Source organism: Porites lutea, chromosome 6 (assembly GCF_958299795.1).
Source record: "Porites lutea chromosome 6, jaPorLute2.1, whole genome shotgun sequence".
In the NCBI taxonomy this organism is placed as follows: domain Eukaryota; kingdom Metazoa; phylum Cnidaria; class Anthozoa; order Scleractinia; family Poritidae; genus Porites; species Porites lutea.
This window is the reverse complement of record NC_133206.1, coordinates 25,481,244-25,508,122: the sequence shown is the minus strand read 5'-3', so window position 1 is coordinate 25,508,122 and position 26,879 is coordinate 25,481,244. Positions and strand designations below refer to the sequence as shown.

Sequence of the window (26,879 nt, the reverse complement as noted above, 5' to 3'; positions counted from 1 at the left end):
CGCCAATCCAAAACAACAAAATTTTCCCAGTCAAGGCCTTACAGTTCGAACCTCTAGTAAACGAACACCTCCTGCAAGCGACCGCGACTACTTTTTGGGCCTGACGGGTAATGATTTTCGATTGTTTTTTATCTCTAGTAAACGACCACTTGACGCATTCTCTGATCTCTATGTTCGCTGTGTGCACTATGTTACTTAGAATATATGAAAAACTTAAGTGACAACATGGAACTACAGATGTCGTAACTTAGATATTACATGCAATAAATAATCTTCCATATAGTAGATGTGTCTGGACCTCTTCTTGGAAGAGGCCCCCTGTGGTTCGATTCTTGTAAACGACCACCACCTCCCGTAAGCGACCACCTAGTCTTTGCATTTTGGGTGGTCGCTTACGGGAGGTTCGACTGTACACGTTTTCATTCAGGCACCTGCTGGCAACCGCAGAAAACTAACATGTTATCATGTATGACAAAATCATCTTCAAGAGGGCTCACTTTGTTGAAAGTTCAAGGTTAGACAAACAAAGAAAGTCGTCGTAAAAACCTGGAATAGTTTACCTCAAAAAAAGCGTCATGTGTCTCAAAATAACTTTTAAAACAGTATTCAGGATATTTTACCAAAAAAGCTATCAGATGAAAATGATCACAGGTGTATATTGATTTGCTCAACTCGACTACCTTTAATTGCTACCTGCAAGCAGTGTTTGTTCATCTTTTATAACGCATCTTTACACTGAATCTTTACAGCCTGAGATCTACAAGATCAGTATCAGTAAATCATTCCAGTTCGGGTCCACGGTTCCTAAACTTAAGTTTTTCTAAGAAGTCCAGCGTGACTTAACGAGTTGTATAGAAAGCCTTGGATAGGTTAATAAACAGAAAGCCTGAGTGTTTAATTTCTGTTTCAGGCTTGTTTTCTGTCGCCATCATTTAAGTATATAACTGCTAATTCTGTAGAGTGGTTACAAGGAAAGTCAGAGTAGGCCATTCTGTTCCAGATGAGACATAAATAGCCTATAATATATGCCATATTCCCGAGTATTTTAGAAGAGGAACTGGTGTGGAGTGCGTTCCTTTCTTGGAAGCGTTCACTGGCCAGCCAGTCCTTTACTGTCGTGGAAACCATTAGCGTTGAAAAGGTCAAAGTATTTGTTGTGGGCGTTTCATTGTTAGATTTGCTAGGTGTTTTTCTCTTACAGCAGCCATCTTTATCCCCAAAAGAGTGTTAGATTATCAGCGTGACAAGAATAGCGCTTTCCAAGATGCAAACCAAAGAAAAAGTGAAATCTATCCATAGTGGGGGGCATCCAATTATTCTTAGACGCGCCATCGGGATGTAATCAACCCGAAGGAAAAAGTAGTAGGGCTATATCTCTACTAGGCTTCTCCCCCGCCGCCTTCTCTAAATAGACTTTCGGGGAATGTAACCACTTTGTGGGCTTTTACCGCACTGGTTTAACTTTATATGGCTGAGCAACTGATAAACAAGTTGGTCAAAAAACTCTTAAGCCCGTGCGAACGGACGCAACATCGATGGCCAACAACTCCCAATATTGTTCGATGTTACATGTTGCGTCCGCTTGCACACCCTGCTGCATGTTGTTGTGAGTTGTTGCGCAAAGTTTGAAACCGGTCAAACTTTTAGTTACGTGCAAACGGACGTAACAACTCTCAACATTACTGCCTAACAATGTTGAGAATTGTTGCGTCCGTTTGCACGTAGCTTTAGAGCTTGTTGAAACTGATATAAGTTCTCCATCTACGGGTTTGAAAATGCAGCAAATCACACATCGCTTCGCCTGACATTCTTTTCACGACATCGGAAAAATTACAAACTTTCTATCCAGATCTGTTAAGGAACTTCTTAATCATGAATTTGTTTCTTCAAAACTCAATTACTGCAACAGCATTCTTCACGGCCTACCCTCCTACGACATAACTGTTGCAAAATACAGTCGCAACGCAAAATAATTGAGCAAAAACGTCTGCTCCCATCACTCCATTTTAAAAAGTTTACACTGGCTCCCGTGAGAGAAAGAATTATTTTTAGAATTCTCCTGGTCACATACAAGATCCTCCATGATGTTGCTCCAGCCTAGTTAAATGAGCTGCCTCATCGTTTACAAGAGACATGAGACATCAGTTTATTTTACTACTGTAGACAGACAACTAAAAGAATTTACAAGAAATATAACTATAAATATAACAATACAAACAGTCGTGGGACACCCAAAATAACTAAAAAGCTAACTAACTGGGTGAAATAAGAGCGGCGCCTCCGCGCGCGCGAGCGTAGCCCCATAACTAGGAAAATTTGGTGAACTATCCATCCGAGAAAATTTGGTTATGACGTCACCGTACGTCTGTACGTCTCCAGGTAGGGGTAAGTAGAAACGAATTCCTCCCCTTTCCTCTTGTTCCCTATTGTTTCAAAAGGCTTTGGAAATGATTGAAAAATCGGAATCTGTCAATTGAGCAAATGTTTGGTGGATTTTAGGGGCCGACCATTTGACTTTTGAGGGGGTTATGGGTGATTTCAGGAAAAAAATATCCTGCAGACTGATTTCGAGGAGAAAAAAGCTTGCAAGGAAATACCTGGGAAAAATAATATTCTGCACTGAAAAAAAAATATCGCTCATGACGTATAATGCTGAAAAAGAAATCTTACACCGTTATATGTCGGGGAAAAAAATTCTTACCGAACTAAATCACCCATACCCCCTCCCCCACAAAAGTCTTATGGTTAACCACTTAGGAGGTGGGAGAAGAAACGGATTAGACACCTCAGTATATGTCATCCATCAACAAATGGCCGGCGCGCGTTCATCATGTGGTGGTTTTCAAGACCAAAGTTTTGCATTTCAAGATTGAAAATACGCCGATAAAATACACAAATCGAAAGAGCAAGCTCAAAAGAATGCCCTGTTTCCTTTTTGCGGACAAACGATAAGTTTTCGCTATGGAATTGTCTTTCGAGGAATTCTTCGCATTCTTCACGGCGGATTGGAGCGCTTGGCTTGTTTTGAACTAAGGCAGTGAGGTTTCTGAAGGAACTTGAGGTACATTCTGTACTCTATGGTCAAGAAAAGTACGTTTTTAAAAGGGAATTTTTGTATCTATAAAGGCTTCATGGACGTTTTCTACATTTTGACATCGGCGTGAAAGAAAAACTACAAAATGTGCATTTGAAATTGATTTTTTGCCATGTGCTCAGCTTATTTGACTTGCGAGAACGGATCCACGATCTAGTTAGCGTTAGACGAATTGCTTTTTAGGATTAAGTTATGGGTTTTTAAATAACAAGTTTCAAGAAATTAAGTTATTTATCTGCCATTGTTCATTCATAACATTAGCTCAAAACACGATCGTGAGACTACAGATCGTGAGATTTTTAGAAACACTTCAGACGGGCTACTCACCTTTCTTGAATTAAAACTGAAGTGTTGTATTCGTAAATGTTCCATTAAACTGCTATTCATTTTGTTATTCATTAGTTGCCATTTCAGAGTTTTTCAGTGTGCTTTTTCCATAACTCGTGCTCTGAATACAGCTGAATACGGTTAGAATGAAGTTTATTGCGTTTCTTTTCAGTTATTTGTTTACGGCTTTATATTATCGCTGAAAAAGTGAGCTTATCTAAAATATGAACGAGTTACCCTCTATTCTAACGACAGACTCGTCGGTTTTTCTTTTTTTAAAAATGGCCCTATTTCTGATTTTAATGAGCGGAAAGAAGCTAATGGCCATATTTCCAATCAATCAGATAGCGAAACAAGGAATTTAGTTATTAATGAGTGTGTTTATAAAATTCACCCCATCTTTAATATGTATGCAGCTTTCAAAGATGGTCAGATAATTCATAATATTAAACAAGTTCAGAATGCTGGAAATACAAATCATAACGGCTATATGGCTTTTACAATAAGAAAATATGGGGATAAAAATTCTAAAACATATCGTGTTCATCGCTTTGTTTGGGAATGCTTGAACGGTGTTATACCTGATGGTAAAGTTATTGCGCATATCAATGAGGACAGGGAAGATAATCGTTTATACAATTTGCAGATTGTAACTCAAAGAGCAAACTGCAAGAAATCAGCCAGAAAACGTGATTATACATTTGCAGCTAATAATTTCCAAAATAGGAGGTGTGTGAAAGCAATGAATAAGACTACACAAGGAGTGGTCTTCTTTAATAGCATGTATGCCGTACAGCAGCGTCTTAGCATCAATACTGGTATTGTTAAGATGGTCTGTGAAGGGATCAATAATTGTAATAATTCCATCTTATTATTTAAATTGGAAATCTGAAATCTCACATGTCGCCAATAAAGTTTCTAAATGCACAGGAATTATTCGTAAATCCAGTTTCTATTTATCCACGAAAACCTTACGAACACTATATTTTTCTCTAGTCTATCCATACCTTTTTTATTGCAACTTAGTTTGGGCCTCTACTTACAGAACTAACCTTATTCGTCTTGAGATTTTACAGAAACGAGTGATCAGAACTATAGCTAAAACAACTTTCGATGCACATACTGATCCAATCTTTCAAAATCTTGGTATCTTAAAATTTCATGATATATACTTAATACAACTAGGCTTATTCATGTACTCCTATCAAAACCATACTCTACCTTTAAAATTTCATTGTAAATTTACCTTACAAAGTCAAATTCATTCGTATAATACAAGAAACTCGTGTAAATTTCGTCTGCCTTTCTGTCGTACTCGAACCAAACAATTTTCCGTTTTTTATCAAGGACCTAAATTTTACAACACCTTAAACACCAACATCATCAACGCTTCTTCACCTTTCTCCTTTAAAAGAGCACTTAAGGCATTTATTTGTAATAATTATTAGTATACTCCAACAAAAATTTTGGGAAAAAGCCTTTTAATATTCAACATTTGTAAACTTCCGTAATATTGATTAGTTTAATTTTTCACCTCATATTATGTTGTATCCGTCGCCGTAATTTTTATACTATCTTCGAAAAATTGTAATTGAGGAGGCCTAATTAACATAAGCTCTATAGTTTCTTTTAGGCCTCCTCGCCATCTCTTCCTACATTTTTTTCTTTTGGCATCTTTTTGTAATTATCGTAATCGTGTGGCAAATAAATAAAATACCTAAATACCTACCTAAAAGGTGTCATTAAACCATTACAAATGGAAGCAAATATTCTCATAATAAAATTTGTAAATAAAATCATATTTATCTTTTATGGAAACTTCTAATATACATTGGATATGTTTCCTTTGACCGGAACTGATTGGAGCAGTATCTGAATGGAATTCTGACTCCCCAAATGTGTTTATTTAGATAGGCGTTAATCTCATCATAATCATTGGATATTAGGATTCTATATCCATTTTGTTTGTATCGTTCGTTTCTTCATCTCCAGCTGAGCTTCACTAATTTTGTAATTATTTGTGGGGCTCTTGAATTCAATACACAGGCAGTTGTACTCCTTATGATTATTCATGATGATAATATCCGGCTGGCCTTTCATATAACCTTCAACCATCAAGCTTCAAGCTTTGATGCAAAATTAATTCATAAAACCCTGGTTCTGATATAAAAATCCTATTTCTGACCTGACCCGTCTGGCAGGCGGGATAGCTTTTTTGGTATTTTTTAGAAATATTTTCTCTCAAAGCTTCGTCTGTATCAAAATATCCAAGAATTTTAGCAACATCTTTTCTCGTGAACCAGATATTCTGTTTGGTATCAATATATGAAGTCAACTCAATTTCCAATTCATTATTCTTGAATGTTTTTTCTATCATTGCCATTACTATAGTATATATAACAGGGGCGTACCTGCCTTTAAGCAAATAAGCACGGGTTTACAAGTGATTCGGACGGTATGATATCTATTATTTAAAAAGAGATGTACTGGCAAAGAGCCGGTACATCTGCCATCTATATTTTCTTTAGTCGATCACCTCGCCAATTTAATTTAAGCGCCAGATTACATCTCACAGTACTTGAATTTTCAGAATTTTCCGGGAAGCTATGTCCCCGGAGCCCGCTAGCATGTCGCACCTTGGGCTCTCCTTATGGGCGCTAACGCGCCCACATTGTATTTCCCCTCAATATGCTCCACCAAAGCTTACAAACAAAAAATGCCTAGGAACGCCCCGGTATAATTTACTCTTAGATAGTTTTGGTTTCAACAGCCAGAAACACATCATATTTTTAGCCATTATAGCAAAATGCAGATATAAATCTGAATACTCTTACTATATGTTAGATTATTCACCAATGTTATCAACCTTTGTATTCTTGATCACACTGAAATACTCTTTATAGTTGTCATTCATGATATCAGTACAAATTACATGAAGAAGATCAGCCAGAGTTATGTTATCATCCATTTCTTTCAACTTTTTCAAATGTATTCTCATTGGAGATCGTTTATGCCTCATTGTAGCAAAATCTGCCTCAGCTTCATGGAATTTACCATATAGCTCATCAAGTTCATCTTCTTTATTGCAAATATCTGAATACAGTTTTCAACACATTTCGGAATATAATTGTAAGAGAAGGTAACGCTTTATAGGGCGTTAATCGCTGGTTTCCAAGAATTCAAAGGATCTTAAGGTTCCACATCGATAAATATCAACCACACACAGAGAGATTTATTTCATTCATTTATTTTCAAAAAAGCGAAAACTCTAAAGTTACATGATTGCAAACATCAAGTTTCACGTGACCCGATGTCACGTTGTAACGCTATACAAGTCCATAACACTCCCCCCTGTTGACCAGATTATTATTTGGCTACCTAATTCTATCTGGTCAACAACCCTTACATACTATTCAGACACCTAAACTCAACGATAATTCGTAGCAAAGTTCAAAGTTCATTAAGTCAGATCCTCCAGCCAGGTCTTCCTTCTTCGGTCGACCTCAAAGGCAGCTGCTCTTCTTGGGCAGCTCCGTGTAGACACTGGTTGCTCAGTTCTCACTTCAGTGCTTACTGGATCAGGATTCCGGCTTGAGCTTGCTTCGGTTGTTTGTTAGACAGGAACTTCGTACTGGATCTCTAGAGGGTAAAGCCGCTGCACTGGGCGCCTGAGTTTCGTGCATTTTCCTCCTTTGCTTCGGACTTGGACCAAAGCTCCCCTGGTACAATCGTCAGATCCAACGATGAGATCTAAAATCTTGCCAACACGCCATTTTCCTCTGGGCTGGTCTTCTTCATGCACAACAACTCCTTCTCCAACAGATAAAGTTCTGATAGTGCCATTCTAATTGAGGTAACGATGGGTATTTCGCAGCTCGATCAGGTACTCGTTTCTCCATCTTTTCGAAAAATGGTTCAGAACGTTGCTCAGGTGCTGCATTCTTCTGCTTAGATCCTGTGGCTGAACATCAACGTCATAATCTGGAGTATCGCTGGTGTTGCTGTCTGGAAGGCTCATTAGGCGTCGCCCACATATGAGATGCGACGGGGTAAGGGGTTCTTCAGTATCCTTGCCTGACTCGTAGGACAGAAGCCTGCAGTTCAGTATCATTTCCCCTTCCACGACTACTGTATGCAATTCTTCATAGGTAAGGGTTGCACCGGCGATAGTCTTCTTCAGACATCTCTTAATAAATCTCACAAGTTTTCGAATATGCCACCCCACCAAGGGGCCTTTTCAAGGTTGAACGTCCACTTCATCCGTGCATTGGCAAAGTATTGTTTTACTCCCGGGTCATTTATCAGTTTCGTGATTTCTCGCGCTGCTGACTTGAAGGTTTTCCCGTTATCAGACACCATCAACAGTGGACTGCTGCAACGGGCAGAAACTCTTCTGAGACTCTCCATGAATGGGGAAGCTGAGAGGCTGGGTACGAGATCCAAATGAATAGCTCTGGTAACAAAACAAGTGTAGAGGCAGATCCATACTTTCTGCTGAGGGCCAGAATGATTTTTGACTTAGAGAGGTCCCGCAAAATCATCTCCAGTATAGGTAAATGGTGAGCATTCCTTTACTCTAAATTCTGGGAGGAGCGGGGGTGGTGGAGCTTGATATGGCCTTCCTTCAAGTTTCCGGTAAATCACACACTTGTACAATAGCTTTGTAACAAACTGTCTGCCCTGTACGATCCAAAATCTTCCTCTTAGTTCTGTCACAGTGGACTTCACACCACCATGCATAACTCGTTTATGGCTGTCAACGAAAATTAAGGATGTGATGTGGTGGTCTTTCTCCAACAAAATGGGGTGCTTGAGTGAAGTTGGTAACTCTGCCTTGGCTAAGCGTCCAGTGCATCTCATAATGCCTTGATGATCGGTGAAGATGCCAAACTGCTTCTTCCAAATATCGAACTTGGGATTCTCGCTTAAGGACTTCTGTATTTCCTTAATCCAAAGGGTTTCTGCATCGACAATATCTTCATCCGTCGACTCGTCTTGTGAAAGGGTGTCCCTTTTCAGCAATAACTTCATGATTCTCACAAACTTTAGAACTAGGACAGTAACTCTTATGAGTCTCTGCAGGTTGCTATAGTCTTCTGCTCTCACGATCTGTGCTATACCGCAGGGTTCAACTGCTGCCAGCATCACGGATGAGGCTTCTTTTAGGCACTTTGCTCTTTCCTCAGCTCTGATTTCTGCAAAACATTCTTCAGGTATATATGTGTGCTGTCAAACACGCTCTCACTGTTTTCCTTAAAACTAGATAACCACTTGGGGCCCTTCATCCACAAGGCACACTTTGAGATTTCTACAGGATTCAATCCTCTTGAGGGAATATCGGCTGGGTTATCCTTTCCGTTACAGCGTCGCCAACTACTCACTGTTACAAGGCTCCTGATCTAATTGACTCGATTTTGGACAAATTGCTTCCACCCTTTTTCTTCGCCTTTGATCCAAAATAATGTTATTTTAGAATCAGTCCAGCAAGTTATATCTGTAATTGCCAATTCCAGTTGCAAGGCCTCGTTAACATGCTCAATCAGCCTAGCTATTACTAGAGCGGCAAGAAGCTCTAATCTTGGAATGGATAATTCTTTCGCAGGGCCAACTCTGGACGTGGATGCAACAAACTTGACATAGCTTCCTGTGGTGGTAGTCACGTGCAGGTAGATCACTGCTGCATAGGCCTTACTACATGCGTCAACAAATCCATGAAGGCTACAACTGACAACTCTCTCTTGCACTCCTTGGAAGTAGCATCTTAATAGCGAAAGTGCTGTTACACCTTCTAACCCATCCAACAGCTTGCGCCACATCTTCAACAATTCATCATTCAAGGGATCATCCCAACCAATTTTTATTCGGCAAAGTTCTTGGAAGAACAACTTAAACTCTATACCAACTGGTGAAAGAAATCCAAAAGGGTCATAAAACTTCGCGGCAACACAACCAACATTTCTATTGGTGGGTTTAAGGTCTCTTGCAAAGTTCGCTATCTCGGTCAAATCAAATATCAATGCATCCTTCATGGGGTTCCAGTGTTACTCCAAGGACCTTTGAGTCTCAGCTGTTTTTCTCTTCTGTTGTGTCAAGCATCCTCTTCACGTAAGTTTTGACTTCAGAAACAACATTCCTTTCTGGATAGGCTCGAGGGGACTGTACACACTTGGGCTTAGCAGCCTTACTGGATGTACCGGCATCAGAGTTTCTGGATTCATTACATTGAATTATGTTTGTTTGTTCAGGGCAATTTGATACAAACTTCCTGAGGTTGAATCCTCCTTCGGCAAGCCTGAGTTCGGACTTCAGATAAAGTTCATAGCCTGTATTAGTCTCAGGGGCTCCAGAACTTAGGTCATCCACATAAATCGAGCGAAGAAATTTCTCTACGAATTCAGGATCTGTTTCTTTGTACCTTTCGATGTGATGCTTGATTGTGGCATTTAACAGAAAAGGACTAGATGAGACTCCAAAGACAATACGAGTAAACCTTAGAACCACAATTTCTGGAGAAGGTTTGTCAATAGCACCCACCCATAGGAATCTTAACACGTCTCTATCTTCTTCTGCCATGCCCACCATCAGAAATGCCTTTTCGATATCACTGGTCAAAGCCACTTGGTTAACACGAAAAAGTACATCAAATAATGTTCTCAGCAAAGGGTGGTCCTGCATACAGACAATCGTTCAAGGTTACAACATCAGATTTTGCAGAAGCATAATAAACGACTCTAAGCTTGGTTGTTAACTTGTCCCTTCCTATGACTGCCTGATGCGATATGTAGTGGACCCTACCAACTTCTCCTTCGCTAGGCTTTTCTACAACTTCAACTATGCCTCTATGTAGCTGTTCCTTTATGACAGAGTCATATTCGCTAAGGACTTCAGGCTCGTGGCGAAGACGTTCAAGAAGGTTCTCTAGACGTTTCCTGCTAAACTGATAGTTGTCTGGAAGAAGCGGATGCGGCGTTTTCAAGGGAAGGTGGACTTCATACCTCTCATTCTTAAAGGATATCTTCTCTTGAAATTTTTTTTATACAGCATCCTTGGTTTAATGCCAAGTGATTATAGTTCCCAGAATGTCTTTAGAGTTCCATCAAGGGTCTCATTTGTGACATCAACAGGTTTTACTACACTCTTCACTACATGTGTTGTGACAAGATTACTTTGCTGCCTATTAACTTGTGTTCCTTCTGGGATTGGACCTGGCAAAACCCATCCAAGTTTTGTTTCAATTGCAGTGGGGCCATGCTCTCCTCGTACCACCAGATACAGATACTAGACTCCAATACTGATCGGATCCAACGAGAATATCAGGGTCAACATTGTCTTCACGCGTATGGTAGTCAGCAAGTTTAAGTCCCTTTAAATGAGCGTAGGTGAGGCTAGCTTGTACAACAGATTGACTTTGAAGAGAATCGCATATAGTGGGAACGATAAAGGCTGACAGTTCTGCATCTTCTCCTTGCTCAGTAGCGACACAGAATCGGACAACATCCACACACTGACTATTCTCATTTGTCGAACCAAAGGTTTTGATGGATATTCTTTCAGTGTTCTCAGTAAGTAACCTTAAACGCTCTCTTAGCCTTGTGCTCACATAGGTTGGTTGGCTTCCACTATCTAGGATAAAACGAGCCTTCACTGTGACTGCTGAATTGCCAGGCTTGTATGTCAATGCTTTGGCTGTTTGAAGTAGGACTGGAGTAGCGGCGCTGACATACAGGGCTGTGAGGTTGTTTTAAGGTCTTTGGTTGTTTCTGGTTCTGTTCCTGTCTGGATGCAGCTCTAAAGGAATTTACGCCAGGTCTGGGGGTACCTTCATCATTGTTCCCGCGCTGATTCTGAGGCTGTTCTTGACTCGGTGTTCTTGCAACATTGGTACTATTGTGGGCACTACCTTCATTGCTGCCATCAGATGGGCAAATGCTGATATGATGTCGTCCCTTACACTTGAAACATTGATTCTTTGAAGGACAATTTCTGCTGAGATGATCTTTCCTGAGGCAAACAAAACATCTTCCTTGCTTAATGAGAAGATCCTTTCGTGCAGCACAATTTTGGTCACAATTTAGCAGGAGTTAGAAGGATGGCTCTGTTTACAATATGTACAAGTGGTTCCTGAATGTCCTGTAAATAAAGCAGACGTAGTTGAACGCGTCTGAGCCTTTGAGAATCCTTGAATTCCATCTGATATCTGACACTCATCATGAGGGACTGCACGCTTTCTGCCTTTTAACTCGTCCTCCAATGAATGCATAATATTATCTAGCTGCCAATCTTGATCCTTTATTTCTCTACTAATAATCAATCGCAGCTCTTGAGGCAGCTTGTTCATAATAATTGATGAGAGTAAACTTCCATAGGAGCTTAAAACGATTACTAGTGAATAATGGGTTCTTACATGAGACTCTAAAGTGTCATATAGTTCCCTTGGCTTTCTTGTGTCTTGATTAGTCATAGGGCTAACATTAAGAAGAATATCCATGTGGCGACTGATAATTTGTTGCTTGTTTCCGAATCTCTTCTTAAGGATCGCAACTGCTTCTTCATAATTTGATGCAGTGAGAGACAGGCCAGAAATGGCATCAAGACCTGGTTTCATAAGGAGTGAGTTTAAATAATTGAACTTGTCAATAGGAGCCAATGTAGGATTCCTATGAATAGAGGACTCGAAGGCATCCCAGAAGGTGGGCCATGTACTAACTTCTCCAACAAATTTTCTCAAGTCCAGTTTAGGTAATTTAACTCCAGGGACTCTTTCTTGAGTAGGTAAGCTTAAAATTGGTGTTGGATTAGGAGATTCAACAAGATTATTCGAGGGTTCAACATTTCCAGCAGATACAGAAAGGCTTACCGGAGATTCAACAGAGTCATTTGACGGTAAGAAGTCACTAGTAACAACTCTAGAAGGGCTTACTGGTGTCTTGTCCTTTGGTGCGTCCACGGTCTTCACGGGGGACTTCAAATTTTCAAGAAAATTATCGATTCTAGTGATGGTGAGCTAAATTAATTCATTTACGAGATCTGCTTCCCGAATTTCGTCTTCGATTTCCTCTTCTTCCACGATTGAAAAGATTTCTTCGTCCACAACTTTTAGGGTTTCCAATTTGACGTGCAGGGTTTGACTTTGCTGGTGAAGCTTTGACACGAGTAGGGCAAGCGCTTGTTTGTTCTCGTCCAGGCTAACGTCGCTCCACGAGGCATCCAGTTGTTCACTGACGGCGTAAGCAATACGTTTGACGGTTGTTCTGTGTCCTTCACGCGCAGCTTTTTTCCTTGAAATGGCTTTCACTTTGGGTGGCATCACATGCACTTTTAAAATAGTCAACTCGTTGACGAATGAAAAATCACATCACGTGCTTGTAAACAAGAATTGTCCGGTCCAAGGGTTAACACAACAAGAACTATCACCAACAGAATAATCCGGTTCGGAGTGACCATGTAAGAGAAGGTAATGCTTTAGAGGGCGTTAATCGCTGATTTCGAAGAATTCAAAGGATCTTAAGGTTCCACATCGATAAATATCAACCACACAGAGAGAGATTTATTTCAGAACAGAAAAAAGCGAAAACGCTAAAGTCACCTGATTGCAAACGTCAAGTTTCATGTGACCCGATGTCATGCTGTAACGCTATACAAGTCCGTAACACTGGTATTCTATCAGCCATTATTAAAAACTCAACCATTTGATAATGCAATTCTAGCGTTTTGATTGGCTTAGCCATTATGGTATATGAGCCATTATTTTCGAAGATATCAATCAGACTGATCTGTATATGGTCTTGTGTTTATTCCAGTCAGCCAAGGCTTAGAATATCTGATTAGTGATGTACATAATGACGACTAATTACACGTACATAATTTACTGTTAATGTACTGATTTCATTACAATTATACTATGCTCTCCATATATGGTCGGTGTACGCGTCAGTTTAAAACTGGAAGCTAACTGAGATTTTCTTTCGCGGAGGATAGAATGGCGCCCGAAGCAAATCGTTTTAATTGATTTCTTAGAATGCTAGAAAATGCAATTTTATCGGGGAAAAAACAAACAAACAAAAAAGCCACAAGCCTGTTTGAAAATTTATCGAAAAGCAGATGATGGAACTGAAGTACCTTGACCAGCTACGAAAGAAGACAAGCGTTGTTTCTTCATGATTGCGAAGCCACTTGCTGATAGATAACTGCGGCTTGTTTATCCAACATGAAGAATATAAATCACAAGCAACCAGCTACAAATACAGGCTATGCAGCCATTCACCACAGCAATCGAGGCGTCAGTATAGCTTCTTTTCTCGTTCAGCAAAACTAGCTGGTGGCTTCAAACAACTTCATAACAAGCGACCGAGGTAATAGTTTTTCTCCGTTGTTCTTACTTTTGTAACTGCACCGAAAATCCAAACTCACAGTAATTTCGACGGCTGTCACTTAAAAATTCTTTTTCTTTTCTTCTCTCTTTTCTACGCGCCTCGTTGGCTATCTACCATCTCATATCCAACGCGCCCTCATGGACTAATTGTTAATTATATATTAGGTAGATAAATCTTTTTAACTCTTTAATGGAATCCAAGAATTAAAGTCGTCGCTATATCCCTTCCAAGATACTACACCTTGTTTTTTCTTGCAATCTCTCCGAATGACTTTATCAATCCTGAATATATCCTGTTTTGCCTTTAGTAATTCAGGTTCGTAAAAGCTCCTTTGTATCTCCTCGTTGTTGAGATCCTTTAACCTATAGGTGATTGGATTTGTGGAATGGATTTTATCAACCAGGAATACCTGTTCAGTCCAATTAGGCGTGTACCTATCCTGACTTTATCACCTTGAACTGGGGTTTAGATGACAATTGCTCAATTGTATCGCTAGGTAGACTGAAATACACGGTACTTTCATTCTTCTTTTTACTGGCTTCTATGGGTGTCACTTTAATGGAACTATGCTCAGTGTTATTATACTACTTAAGAGCGGCCGTATGTAAATATCGCCTGAAGGTGTGCAAAATGAAAAAGATCGAAAATCCCCAAACGTTGTCATAATATAGGTCTAGGTAAACTATTTCTTGAAAAATAACTTTAATAATAATAATAATAATAATAATAATAATAATAATAATAACATTTATTTATACCGCGCAAATTCAACTATACAGTTTTCAAATGCGGCTTACAATTAAAAATTACACGAATGAATAATTGTCTAGTCTATAAATTACAACATTATATCAGAAAAGGCTTTTTTAAAAAGGTAAGTCTTCAAATTACGTCTAAAAACTTCAAAATCGGAGGTGCATCTAAGATATAACGGAAGATTATTCCACAGTTTTGGTGCGGCGGGCTACAAAGGCCCAGTCACCAAGATTAGGGAGAGTCCTGAAGTTTGGATTTGAAAGCAGATATTTGTTATTTGATCTGAGGCTGCAGGAAGAATTAGGTTCAAAGTTAACGAGAGATGATAAATAATTAGGAGCTGTTCCATGGATTGCTTTGTGACTGATTATAATAATCTTAAATTCTATTCTAAATGTTACAGGCAGCAAGTGTAATTCGTACAATATTGGTGTGATATGGCAATACCGTGGTGCCGTGCCGTGCGTTTTGAACACGCTGCAGTTTAGTGAGGGCGCAGTGGGGTAGTCCATATAAAAGTGAGTTACAATAGTACAATCTGCTTGTGATGAAAGCGTGGACTAATTTCTCGGCAGATTCTATGCTAAGATATTTTCTGACGTGTCTAATATTGTGTAGATGAAAAAAAGCACTCCTACAAGTTTTGGTTATGTTAAAGTTCAGGTTGAAATGGCAGTCAAACCTAAGTTTCTAAGGGGTTCCGTGCTGGGAGAGATGATGGATTCGCCAATAGTTAGAGTAGCGCTTTTAGTTTTCTGTAGCTGCGCCTTCATCCCAATGAGCATAAACTCAGTCTTGGAATCATTGATCATGAGTTTGTCATTGATCATCCAGCTTCGGATGTCACAGAGGTACGCTTCCATTGCTGCAATGGTGGCGTCTTGATCGGCATCATCGTTTGGATTGAATGCCAAATAGATACTGATATCATCGGCGTAACTGTGCGCTGTTGGCAAGTGCTGGCTAGTGACATCAAAAAGCTCACTAGTGTAAAGGGAGAACAGCATTAGGCCGAGAAAGGAGCCCTGTGGCACACCAAACTTCAGATCAAAACTGTCTGACTTTGCACTGCCGATTACAATACACTGGGATCTATTCGACAGATAGGATTTGAGCCACGTTACTGCTTGATCTTTAATTCCAAATTTGTATTCCAGGCGCCCCAGTAATATATCATCGTCTACTGTATCAAAGGCAGTGCTTAGATCTAGGAACACTAGTAATGTGACTTGTTGTTTGTTCATGCTGACGAGTATGTCGTTGCGCATGTGCAGTAAGGCAGTCTCCGTACTGTGATATTTGCGGTAGGCTGATTGAAATTCTGGAAACATCTGATTGAATGACACATGATCAGAGATTTGTAGTGCAGTTGCCTTTTCAGTGTTTATCTAACAGGCTGGTCATGGTTGAACCGTAACAGGAAACAAGGTCTGTAAGTGCATCGGGTTGGTCCTGGCATAGTCTCGATTTCCTGAGATCATCCTTGAACGATTCAATGTCAATAGCCTTAGTCTTCCGGTAGCAGACCTCCTTAAGAGTTGTAGCCAGCATACGGAGAGTTAGTTCAAATAAAACAGTGCAATGATCTGACAGGAAACTGTCAGAGATGGGCGAGGTCTGAACAAAGCTATCCAGGTCCCGTGTAATAATCAAGTCTAAAGTGTGTCCAGAACGGTGAGTTAGTGTAGTCACATGCTGTAGTGTAGTCACATGCTTTATAGCGTCGGCATCATCTGGGACGTTCACGTGAATATTCATGTCTCCTACAATGAGGAAACGTTCAGATGACAGCACAATTGATTCTAGGTATTCAGCGAATTCGCTAAGAAAGGTGGCTACCGTTACTGGGTGTTTTTCAGAGTACGGTGTCCGATAGATAATGGCTACCTTTACTTTGTTGTTTCCTACGATGACAATAATTCAGCAAACTCAAACAAGGTCTTTTCCCCAGTAGTGTGAAGGGTCACGGTCAGTTCTGTACGAGACAACAGAACGCTACCACCCCCACCTCGGTGACAGCGTATTTGATCATGAAGCATGTAACCAATAGGAGTGCATTCAGCTCTAACCGCCTCATCGTCAGAGGATAGCCAAGTCTTAGTTAATGCACATACATCAATCTTGTTACTGCACAGATATTCTTGGAAAACTGCAGTCTTTTTGCGTACGGACAGGCAATTCCATAAGCAGAAAGTCCGTGGTCGTAACGGAGTAGGGTTGTTGTGACAACAAGTAACCTTTTTTAGATTTAATGTTCCGACGAACACAAGTCGAGGCGACTGTGTTTTTGTTTACATCATTGTTTCGCGAGGACACTATTGCCGGTATTCTAATTATCCCTATGGGATCCGGTTTAAGTTAAAATACTAAATCACCGGCCAGTAGAGGATTAAATGTCGCGCCTGATCCAGAGTAATAAATGCACGGGCGTTTATGTTGTTTGATACTCAGGCAGCTGCAGAATTTAGGATGACGTAACAGGAAATAGTATCCGCGAGAGATTTCATAATAGAAAATTCATTCCATTATTGTAATTCCATGAATCCAGTAACAATGGCGGTATCATCAGAAGAACGCAGGCTTTGTTCCCTTATCTTGTGGCGGAATGAAATTTACTCGAGGCCAGAAACGATGAAGCATCCAAATCTCGAATTAGCTATTGCAGCTGTCACAGCAACCCTTTCTCTTTTTTCGGGTGCTCTTATAAGTGGAGGACATTTTAGTGTGGCAATTAACACTTTTAATCAATCGCCCACACTTTCAGTGCGAGAGGAAAACCCTAGCAAAACTTATAAAAGAATCAAACCTCTTGATTCGGATTCTGACTAGTGTTTGTCAATCTCGGGTTTTCACTTCTGTATTTCAAATTTTGAACTTTTGTAGAACTATTTCGACATATTTTCAGGATGTCTTATTTTATTCTAACTAGTTCTGCCTTTTCACCGCATTTTTGCTTGATAATTTAGATGTAAAGTATTTTACAAGGAAGCCATTTCAGTTTTATACAACTCGTGAATAAAAAACGTACGCACTCACCAACCGTGAGATAACATATGATTATAAGCAGTTTCAAGCCGTTTCCAAGTGATTTTAAGGGGGGTCTTCGTTTTCTAGACACCACGCAAATTGCGCACACGCGTTTCGCACGCAAATTTTTGGACGCTTATCACTGAGCTGCACTGTAGTAAGATGAAACTGCGCTACGGATAAATATACCGCAGGTCAGTTTTTGCAGTCTGGATGTTGATTACCTCAGGCCAAACTATACATCTTACCTTCCTGTCTGCCTCAAATATTCCTATTGTCATATTTTCATCGTCATCATCTTTTAGCTTTTTTTTCCTTTGCAGGAATTCTTCTAACTGAACTTCATCTTCAGACAGAGCACTGTGTTCCAACTCCAGCTGATCTTGAAATTTTTGATAAGCTACTTCTAGATGAGACTTCATCTTTGTAACAACTGGTGAACGCTGTACACAAACAGCAGTAAAAATTCTAGGATTCTTGTCTTGTACTTGCATTGTACTTTGGTTCCTTATAGAGAACGCTTTTGCAGAACGTAAGCATCCTGTATGGCCAAAAACAAACAAAACAAAAAAGAAATGATTCTGTCAAGCTTACTAATGTTTAAAACAAATAATGAATCCAACCATTTTTAGGTACTCAAAACAAGTCCCTGCTAATTTAGAAAAATGGTGTCTCAGATTATAATGAGATTTTTCATGGATTAGTCCTGGATAATGATTTATTAAGGACACCCATTTCTTGTTTTAATCATTCAAATCAGTTTGCTTATAAGGCGGATTAATATGGAACTCTGAATGCCTAATTATCACATTATAATAGGCACTTTTGGATGACATGGCTTGATGGCTAGGCTAACGTTTTTAGCATTCTGTATTTTGACTTCTTAAAAGCCTTTGACTCAGTTTCCCATAAAGGAGTTACTGATAAATTTAAGAAAAGGCCTGATATTAACCTATACATTGTTAACAAGGTTACTATTTTTTTGAAAGATCATCAGCAAAGGGCTTTTGTGGACAATGTCATTCAAGACCACACAAAAGTACATGTAAGTTGACAGTCTTGACTCAATCCTCAAAAATCGATTCTTACATCTCAAAACGCCAACAGACCAAAATTTGAGAAATAAGAATTGAGTCTACTCTGAGTTTAATGTGTTTCAAGTTTTGAGAAACAAAGATTTTTTTTTTCGAACCTACAGAAATTCACACCACCTGTCAGCACTTACATGCACATGCACCGCTTCTTACCCTGTAACAAATAAAAGATTTTTAAGGTGGAAAAAAGGAACAGTGACAGGTTGGTGATCTTGAATTATCGGAAAATTGAGTCGCCGTACTTTTGTTAATGAAAGAAAATAAATAAATAAACATGTTTTAGTTCTGGTGCATATCGTGTGACGTTAGGTATGCGTTGGATTCCATTTTCGCAATGATTTTAAAAGAGATGACCTTGAAGTTAATGATAGCCACAAATAATTTTTCAAAACCGTAATGTTTTGAAGGCTGCCATAACACAAAACACATAACAAAAACAGAAAGAAACAGATAAAGCTAACCAGCATATCAAGCATTTTTGCGCAAGTTCATCGAGAAAGTTGGGATGAGAGCAAAATAGGGGAATTAAGGGAGAGGGAAAGGGAGAAAAGGAAACCTTTACCCCAAACCCTATGATTTTGAAAAAGTGTGTTTGTCCATGAACACAGTTTCTTATTGGCACGGTATGGTAATGTTGATCAAATATTTATCAATACATCAATCAAACCAGGTATGTTATCTACATGTATGGGCATCCCAGATAAATGCTTTGGGTTGATATTCATTTCAATCATGCTTGAACAACATTAAGATCTGTGCAGAAAGGAGACCTCACAGGCATCCTTGGAATTTCACCCCTTTAAACTATTAATGGAGATAGAGCAGCCAAGACTACACTGTATTTTATTGGGAATGACAGCTTGAAGATGACTGAAAAATTGGACTGTTTGTTGGGTATAAATAAATTTAAATATAACATCAGTACTCAACAGCCGGCTAGAGCTGCCATGGACAAGCAACTTGTAAACTCTTGAAATCAAAAGATTGTTTGCATATTGCAAATTCAGCTTGTACTGATTGAACTGTTGAGAACCTTTAGACACGAGCTGGAGACATGTTTTCAGCGCAAGCTCCACAGACCAATAATTCAAACATGGCTGTGAGTTTCCAACAACTTCTGCTTCAGCCACTCTGCAAACCTCATAGTGGGATTGAATTCTTCAGGATAGATCATTTCTTTGCGGCATTTCGACTACTCTGACACTTGCCACCAGAACAACCATGAATGACTGTGACCAGGAAGCTTTTATTCATTTTGCAATAAGCCAGAGCCCTTGACAGATGATAACAATATGTCACAGCTCTTCTTTTTAGTTTATGTCAGTTACCAAATGAGTCACAGAGGTCACAGAGGTCAAGCATGGTCAAGTACAGAACATAACAATGGACTCAGTTGCGTTATATAACAATGGAAAAAGACCTATTTTGAACCATCTTGACAGACAATTTACATGTACTTGTATAGGGCTTTCCAATTTTCAAGACATTACATCTGTTTTCTTAATAGAAACCTCGATTCATGGAGTAAACTGTTGGAGGATCACGCATCACAGTGAATATATAATTCCCAAATCACGATTGTACTTCAAGAGTTTTTCCGATTCACACTGGTTTACTTGTCAATTCAAAGATCACCCGAAACCTCTTCCAGTCCCTGTTTCAAAAATGACAAAGTTTCGGCTTTCCTGTCGTGGGTGAAGGTGCAAAATTCAAGTTTGTCGATAGGTACACTGTAGGTTATTTTACGGGGGGTGACAACTCTAACAAAAGCCGTTTGGGCAGTCCTATGAATAACTTTATGTCCTCCCGGAAATTTGGACGACCCTCCCGAATTTTTCGGTGGCATTGTCCATGTTAACTCTTTAACTTCCGAAAATTGTTTTAACAAATTTTAATTAGAGATTTTTCGCAGCTTTTTGTTTATTATGTAACTTGTGAATTATCTTACCTTAGTTTTTTTTCCTTTAGAGGAGTTGAGCACTGAAAGACTGTCCAACTTAAGTATATAAAATGGTGGGGTTTTTTTTAATGACCGACGAATCAGGTTAGCGCTGAAGGGGGCAGCCACTAGGGGGGTCTGGGGGCATGCTCCCCCAGAAAATTTTGAAATCTTGACGCTCTGAAATGCCATTTCTAGTGTTCTGAGAGGACAAATTCTGTCCAAATGTTGTCTAACTCAATTTTCATTTGTATGCTTATTTTTATTGGCGTGACTTCGCGTACAAGAAGTCGATGTTATTTTATATTTCGTGTTCTGGATATCACTTTCAGCTAAGTATACTGATAGTATGTGTCTCGCACCGGCACGATTCTTGTGTCAATCCACTGGGGATTGCACGTGGTCAATCGCACTCCAGCTTCATGCTATTTTAGTTGGAAACATTGCTGATTGGTCCTTTCATATCATGGGGAGTTAAGAATGTTTTCAAGTGTCAAAATACATAAAATACAGTGTATACACAGGGTGCATAGTGTGCATATATATTGTTTGATAACATGTAATATCAAATCTTTGCTTAATGTCCCGAAAATATCTTATATTTCCCGAAAAATTTCCCAGGTTTCCCGATTCCCGGCAAAATCTCCAGATTCCCGGAATAAATTTGTTTTTCTCCCGAAACAGCCCTCATTAGAGCTGTCACCCCCCGTTTATTTTGTCTTTCTTGAAGTTTGGACTTTTGCAGCACCGTAAATTACATGGTATGTTTACTTAGCTTGTGAATAAATAATAAAAAGGTGACGGGAAGACGTTCCTTTTGACAGAACAAGTTTCCAAATAAACCTATTTTTGCTTTTGGAAGCACATTGCTACAGACTTTGAAATTGTTTTATCGACTCTTGAAAAATATCACCAAATTTTGCATAATAGTGTAGAAAATCCCAGAATGTAGAAAAGCTCAGACTCTTAGGTGTTACAATAGATTCCAAATTTAACTTTACTGATCACATTAGCACTATTTGTAAGACAGCTAGTCAAAGATTCGGCGTGCTCATGCGACTTAGGAACTTAATTCCAACTAAGGCCAAGCTAATGCTACATTTGTATTCAAATCAGCAGTTTTACTGTACCTTACGTATTACCATTTAGTCTGGCATTTTTGTAGATGTAGTGATGGGCGAAAACTAGAAAGACTGCAAGAAAGGGGACTGAGGGCTGTATATAGAGACAAGTATGCAAGTTATCAACAACTTCTTGAGAGGGCAGAATTACCAACACTATTGAATAGGCACCTACAGGATATTTGCACTCTTATGTACCAAGTGAACCACAATCTATGTCCAACTTATATCTGTAATCTTTTCAATAATCATAACTCTTCTTATTCTTTACGACATTCAGATTTCTCTATTCCTAGATATAATACTGTAAACATATGGTAAACATTCTTTAACGTATCTTGGGCCTAGGTTATTGCAAAAATTACCTCCTGAGTTAACATCAGCGAAAACTCTGAACATCTTTAAAAGCAGAATTCGTAAAAATGATAGATGATGGATGTTAGAGCTGTTCTCTCTGCACATCATAACCATTTAATTTTACAATTCTCTCTCAGTTATTTTAGATTATCATTAGAGTATAATATATATGCGTAGTTTAAATATTTTTACTTTTATATTTTATAGGTAATTTCAATTATTTAATGATAAATTGTGCCCCCAAATTAGTATGGGGTTGCTCCCAGGCTATACGGCTCCAACACATTAATAAAGTTTTCTATTCTATTCTATTCTATAATAGTCCTTGGTCTGCAACCTACCGCTGTACCTGTACATGCATGACCTTGGTCAAATTACATTTTGCAAAATAAAAGGAGATGACCTTTATTTCAAAGAATGTTTTAAAAACCTTCCCTTTAGATGTTAATTACAAGTTCTCTTTTGTTAATATCTCGAATACATACAGAGTATTTAGTTATTACTTTCGACCGTGCTGAAAACCGCTTGTGTGGGAGACAGAGACTGTTGTCTGAAGTCTCTCGACGGGAAAGGAGATTATTTGGTACACACACAACAGATTAAAAAAACTATAGTTTTATTGCATCAAGAATAGAAAATATACATTAAATATTGTGAAAATACAGTTTTAGTATGGAAACTATTGCATTCTCACTTTTTTTGGGGGGGGGGGAGGGGCTGCCAAGGACCATCGAGCACAGTCACAAATATAGTTTGAAACTTGCACCTTCCACGATTTTTAATATCGAGAGGAACATACAAGCTATCTTCAGGGGTTATTTCAGCTCGTTAAGGTGACTCGACCCAGTTAGTTTGTGAGGGTACCATCCTACCTTGAAGCTCTCTGGTATCCCCACCTTTACTTTGATCGTAAGTCTAACATATAGCATGCATAACATATAGATAAATTTACAATATAGCATAAAATTTTTAGCGATTGGAGCAAATTTCACATGGTTATAGTGCCATACCTCTTTAGGGTCTGAGTTGAAATTCTGCTATTGCTGGCATTTTTTTCGCGGTTTCCAAATTGCAAGGACCCATCTGTTATAAAAATCCCCAAAACAAAGGTATAAATCTCACAGTTTATTAGATATAATTGTGTAAACTTTGCTTATCATTTTCGCATAACTTATGACTTAAATTTGGATACTGCTGAATTTCTCGCATCAACCAATCAGATTAGATCTGTTTTAACAACAAATTTAAGAAAATGGCCATGGTTTTCAGCAGACAACGACAGGACTTAATTTTGACGACAATAGGAAAGTTAAAAAAAATATTCCAAAAACCCGAACACAGTAAAAAGTACATCTTTCTGGCTAAATGTATTGAAAATGCGGTGCTAAGAGAAAATTAATACTGTCAACAAAATTGAGGAAAATGAGCCAGAGAAACTAAAAAATAAGCTACTTATAACAGACAACGCTAAAGTAAAAAAATAAAGAACAAAAACAGTGGCAACCACACGCAAACCATAACAGCTACACTTTTCAGGCATTTAAATGAACAAGGATAGAAGTTTTCCATGATAACAACAGGTATTTCAAGTCATGAACATTATTTGTTGGAGGAGAAAGGTGTCCAGTTCCTCTCTCTGAGTCTTTTGTGGAGCAAAGACCTCTAATACTATTAAACATCCATGCGATGGTCTGTTTTTTTCTCCCTAAGTAGCAAATGAAACCGAAAATTTAAAGCAAAGATTATAAGTTCAGAACATATTGCCCATGTCACAGGCCACAGAAGTATAAATTTCATTACAACTACGATGACGCCAACAAAGAAGAGCTACGATGACTCTTGCAGTAGGCCAAATGAAATAATGAAAACCCCAGCGCTGAGAAAAAGCAAATTTATATAAATACAGGCAGTTTCCGCCATCACAACAACTGTGGCTCCACTCACCCATCGATAGCAGCGTCGGAAGAAAACAAATTGCCTCCTTCATTTTTGGGTATTAAATCTCAAAAATTTCTCCATGAATCCAGCTATGATGGGGTCTCAGGAACAGACAATGATGAACAGTCGTTAAAAAACCTTAGCAACTGTCTTTCATCTTTGGCTGCTCAAAGCATTTTCCTGATTTCAAAACGGCAGTATACTTCTTGAAAACGCTTCTTGTAAACGCCGAGCTCTCATAATAGAGGATGAATTGAAAAACACTTACTTTGCTGATTATTGTAAACCGAGTTATCTTTAAATGGCTGGTGACCATATAAAATAAGCTAAAATAAGCTAACTTGTCTTGTTCATATCGCCACGAAAAATTATTATGACAACAAATTGGATAAGGCTAGATCAAACTTAAAGCAAACATGGAAAATTCTTAATGAAGTGATCAACAGGCGTGTCGCTAAATCACCGTATCCTGCAAGCTTCACCAAAAATGCAATGGAAATTAGCAATCCTACTGACATTATCAATAAATTCTGTGATTACTTCACCAATATAGGGCCAAATTTGGCGAGCAGAATTCCTTCCACAAATTCGTTACCCAAGGATTTCTTAAGCAGCGCTCTTTCTGAATCCATTTCATTACAACCACTAATGGTCGATGAATTAAACAATATTGTTAAATCATTCAACACTAACAAAGCTCCTGGACATGATAATATAACCATAAAGATAATTCATCAGTCTTTCCAAAATATTGCGCAGCCTCTTGAACCATTATAAACACTTCGTTGTCTACTGGTGTGTTTCCTGAATCTCTCAAAATAGCCAAAGTGATTCCAGTTTTTAAGGCAGATGACCCAATACTTTTTAGTAATTACAGGCCAATATCAATAAGCCTTTTCTAAACTCTTTGAAAAAGTCATGTACAACCGACTGATTAATTTCTTAAATTTGCATAATATTTTATACTCGAAACAATTTGGATTCCGTAATAATCATTCGACTGCATTAGTGTTAATTGACTTGATCAACAACATATCTTCAGCTATCGACAGAAATGAAACAACTTTAGGCATCTTCTTAGATCTTTCTAAGGCGTTTGATACTATTAATCATGAAATATTGTGTCAAAAACTGCAACACTATGGTATTCGGGATTCTGCTTTGGCGTGGATCAAAAGCTATCTTGACCATCGGACTCAATTTGTCCAGTTTGGGTCCCATTGATCTTATCCGCAGAAAATTTTATGTGGCGTTCTACAGGGCTCAATTCTTGGACCTCTTTTGTTTATTATTTACATTAATGGTCTTACTAATGTCTCTGGTCTCACTCAATCTTTACTGTTTGCTGATGACACAAGTATCTTTTGTTCCCATAAAGATGCCAACCACCTCATTTCTATTGTTAACAATGAACTTGCAAAAATAATTATTTGGCTTAAAGTGAAAAGGTTATCTCTAAATCTGACTAAAACAAATTTTATGATTTTTCATCCAAGGCAAAAGAAAGTCAATGTTAATGTCCCTCTTACTCTGGAAAATACCGTGATCAAGTAAGTCACGGAGACAAAATTTTTAGGTGTTCTAATTGATCAGTATCTCTCTTGGAAACACATATTGATTTCGTCTCAAAAAAAATCTCGAAAAGTGTGGGAATTATTGCGAAAGCTTGCTTTTACCTATCATCCCAAACTTTGATGACCTTGTATTACTCCCTTGTATATCCTTTCTTAACATACTGTTGCCTGGTCCTCCACCTACTGTTCCAACCTAAGCTGTATTTACCTTTTGCAAAAGCATCTAGTGCGACTCATAACAAAAGCTCACTATCTAGCAAATACCGCCCCTTTATATAGCCAGCTTAAAGTCCTTGACATATTAGTATTAATTCACTTTATGTCGCTACCTTTATGTATTCTTATCATCATAATCTTTTGCCTAATAGCTTTCATGACTTGTTCTTCAGTAGTAATCAAGTCCATCAATATGAAACTCGACTAGCCTCTCAGTATAGACCTCATTTTTGTAGAACAATTATAAAGCAATTCAGTATCCTTTACCGAGGACCTAAAATCTGGAATTCGTTGCCTGTTTCACTAATTAGCTCTCCTTCTATATCTGTTTTTAAAAAAATTTAAAGAATTATCTCACTGATAGCCGATCTGTCGTTTAATTTTCTGATCTTGCTCACTCTGCACTCAGCCACGAACTCAGTTCACAAGGTAGTTGAAGGAAGCCTATTAATATAAGCTTCAAGCTTCGTTAGGCTTCCTTGTCACATTAATTTTATAATTTAATTAATACCTTTTGTTCATGTTGTGTAAGGTTTTGTGAGTGACTAAATAAATAAATAAATAAATAAAATCAGTCCTTGCACATTTCCAAGTTCTTAGCTGAATGATTTTGAAAGTTTTGGTCTTGAAAAAGTTTGAATTTGACAAAGGTAGTAGTCTGTTTCAGCCATCAGTTGAATGAACTAAAAAAGCAGGCGCCGTCAAAATTTGTTGTTGTAGTTATGTTTTCCGTGTATATTATTAATAAGTAATCACATGATTTTTCTCGTGCCCTACGGGCTCGTGCACTTTTGTTAGTCTTTAAAAAATTTACTCGTGCTTATTTATTCCAAATTGCACTCGAAATCATGTGATTACCTATACAACAGCCTAAAAAACAAAACAAGCAAGATCAAAGAAAGCCGGAAATAACGTTCCCATGAGATTCTTACCTGTCTTTAGTCCATTTTTCTTAGCTGATCCAACAAAAACCAAAGAAGAAAAACGTACATGTCTTCCCGCATTCAAGGCACCACTGGCGGCCATTTTCAAAGACTACAAGACCCGAGACGAGGATATTATA

The 26,879-nt window shown here is 38.6% G+C and overlaps 1 protein-coding gene across 1 annotated transcript in view; it reads right to left on the bottom strand.

Moving 5' to 3' along the window:
• Nucleotides 1-26,863, bottom strand: part of LOC140941721 (large ribosomal subunit protein mL46-like) — a 64,344-nt gene extending 37,481 nt beyond the window's left edge. The window contains exons 1-2 of the mRNA XM_073390735.1: nucleotides 26,749-26,863; nucleotides 17,826-18,118 (exon numbers count right to left, since the gene is read on the bottom strand). Coding sequence (XP_073246836.1) covers nucleotides 17,826-18,118; nucleotides 26,749-26,842 — 387 coding nt within the window. The 5' untranslated portion in view covers nucleotides 26,843-26,863. The remainder of the gene's footprint in view (nucleotides 1-17,825; nucleotides 18,119-26,748) is intronic.
• Between the last annotated feature and the right edge of the window lie 16 nt (nucleotides 26,864-26,879).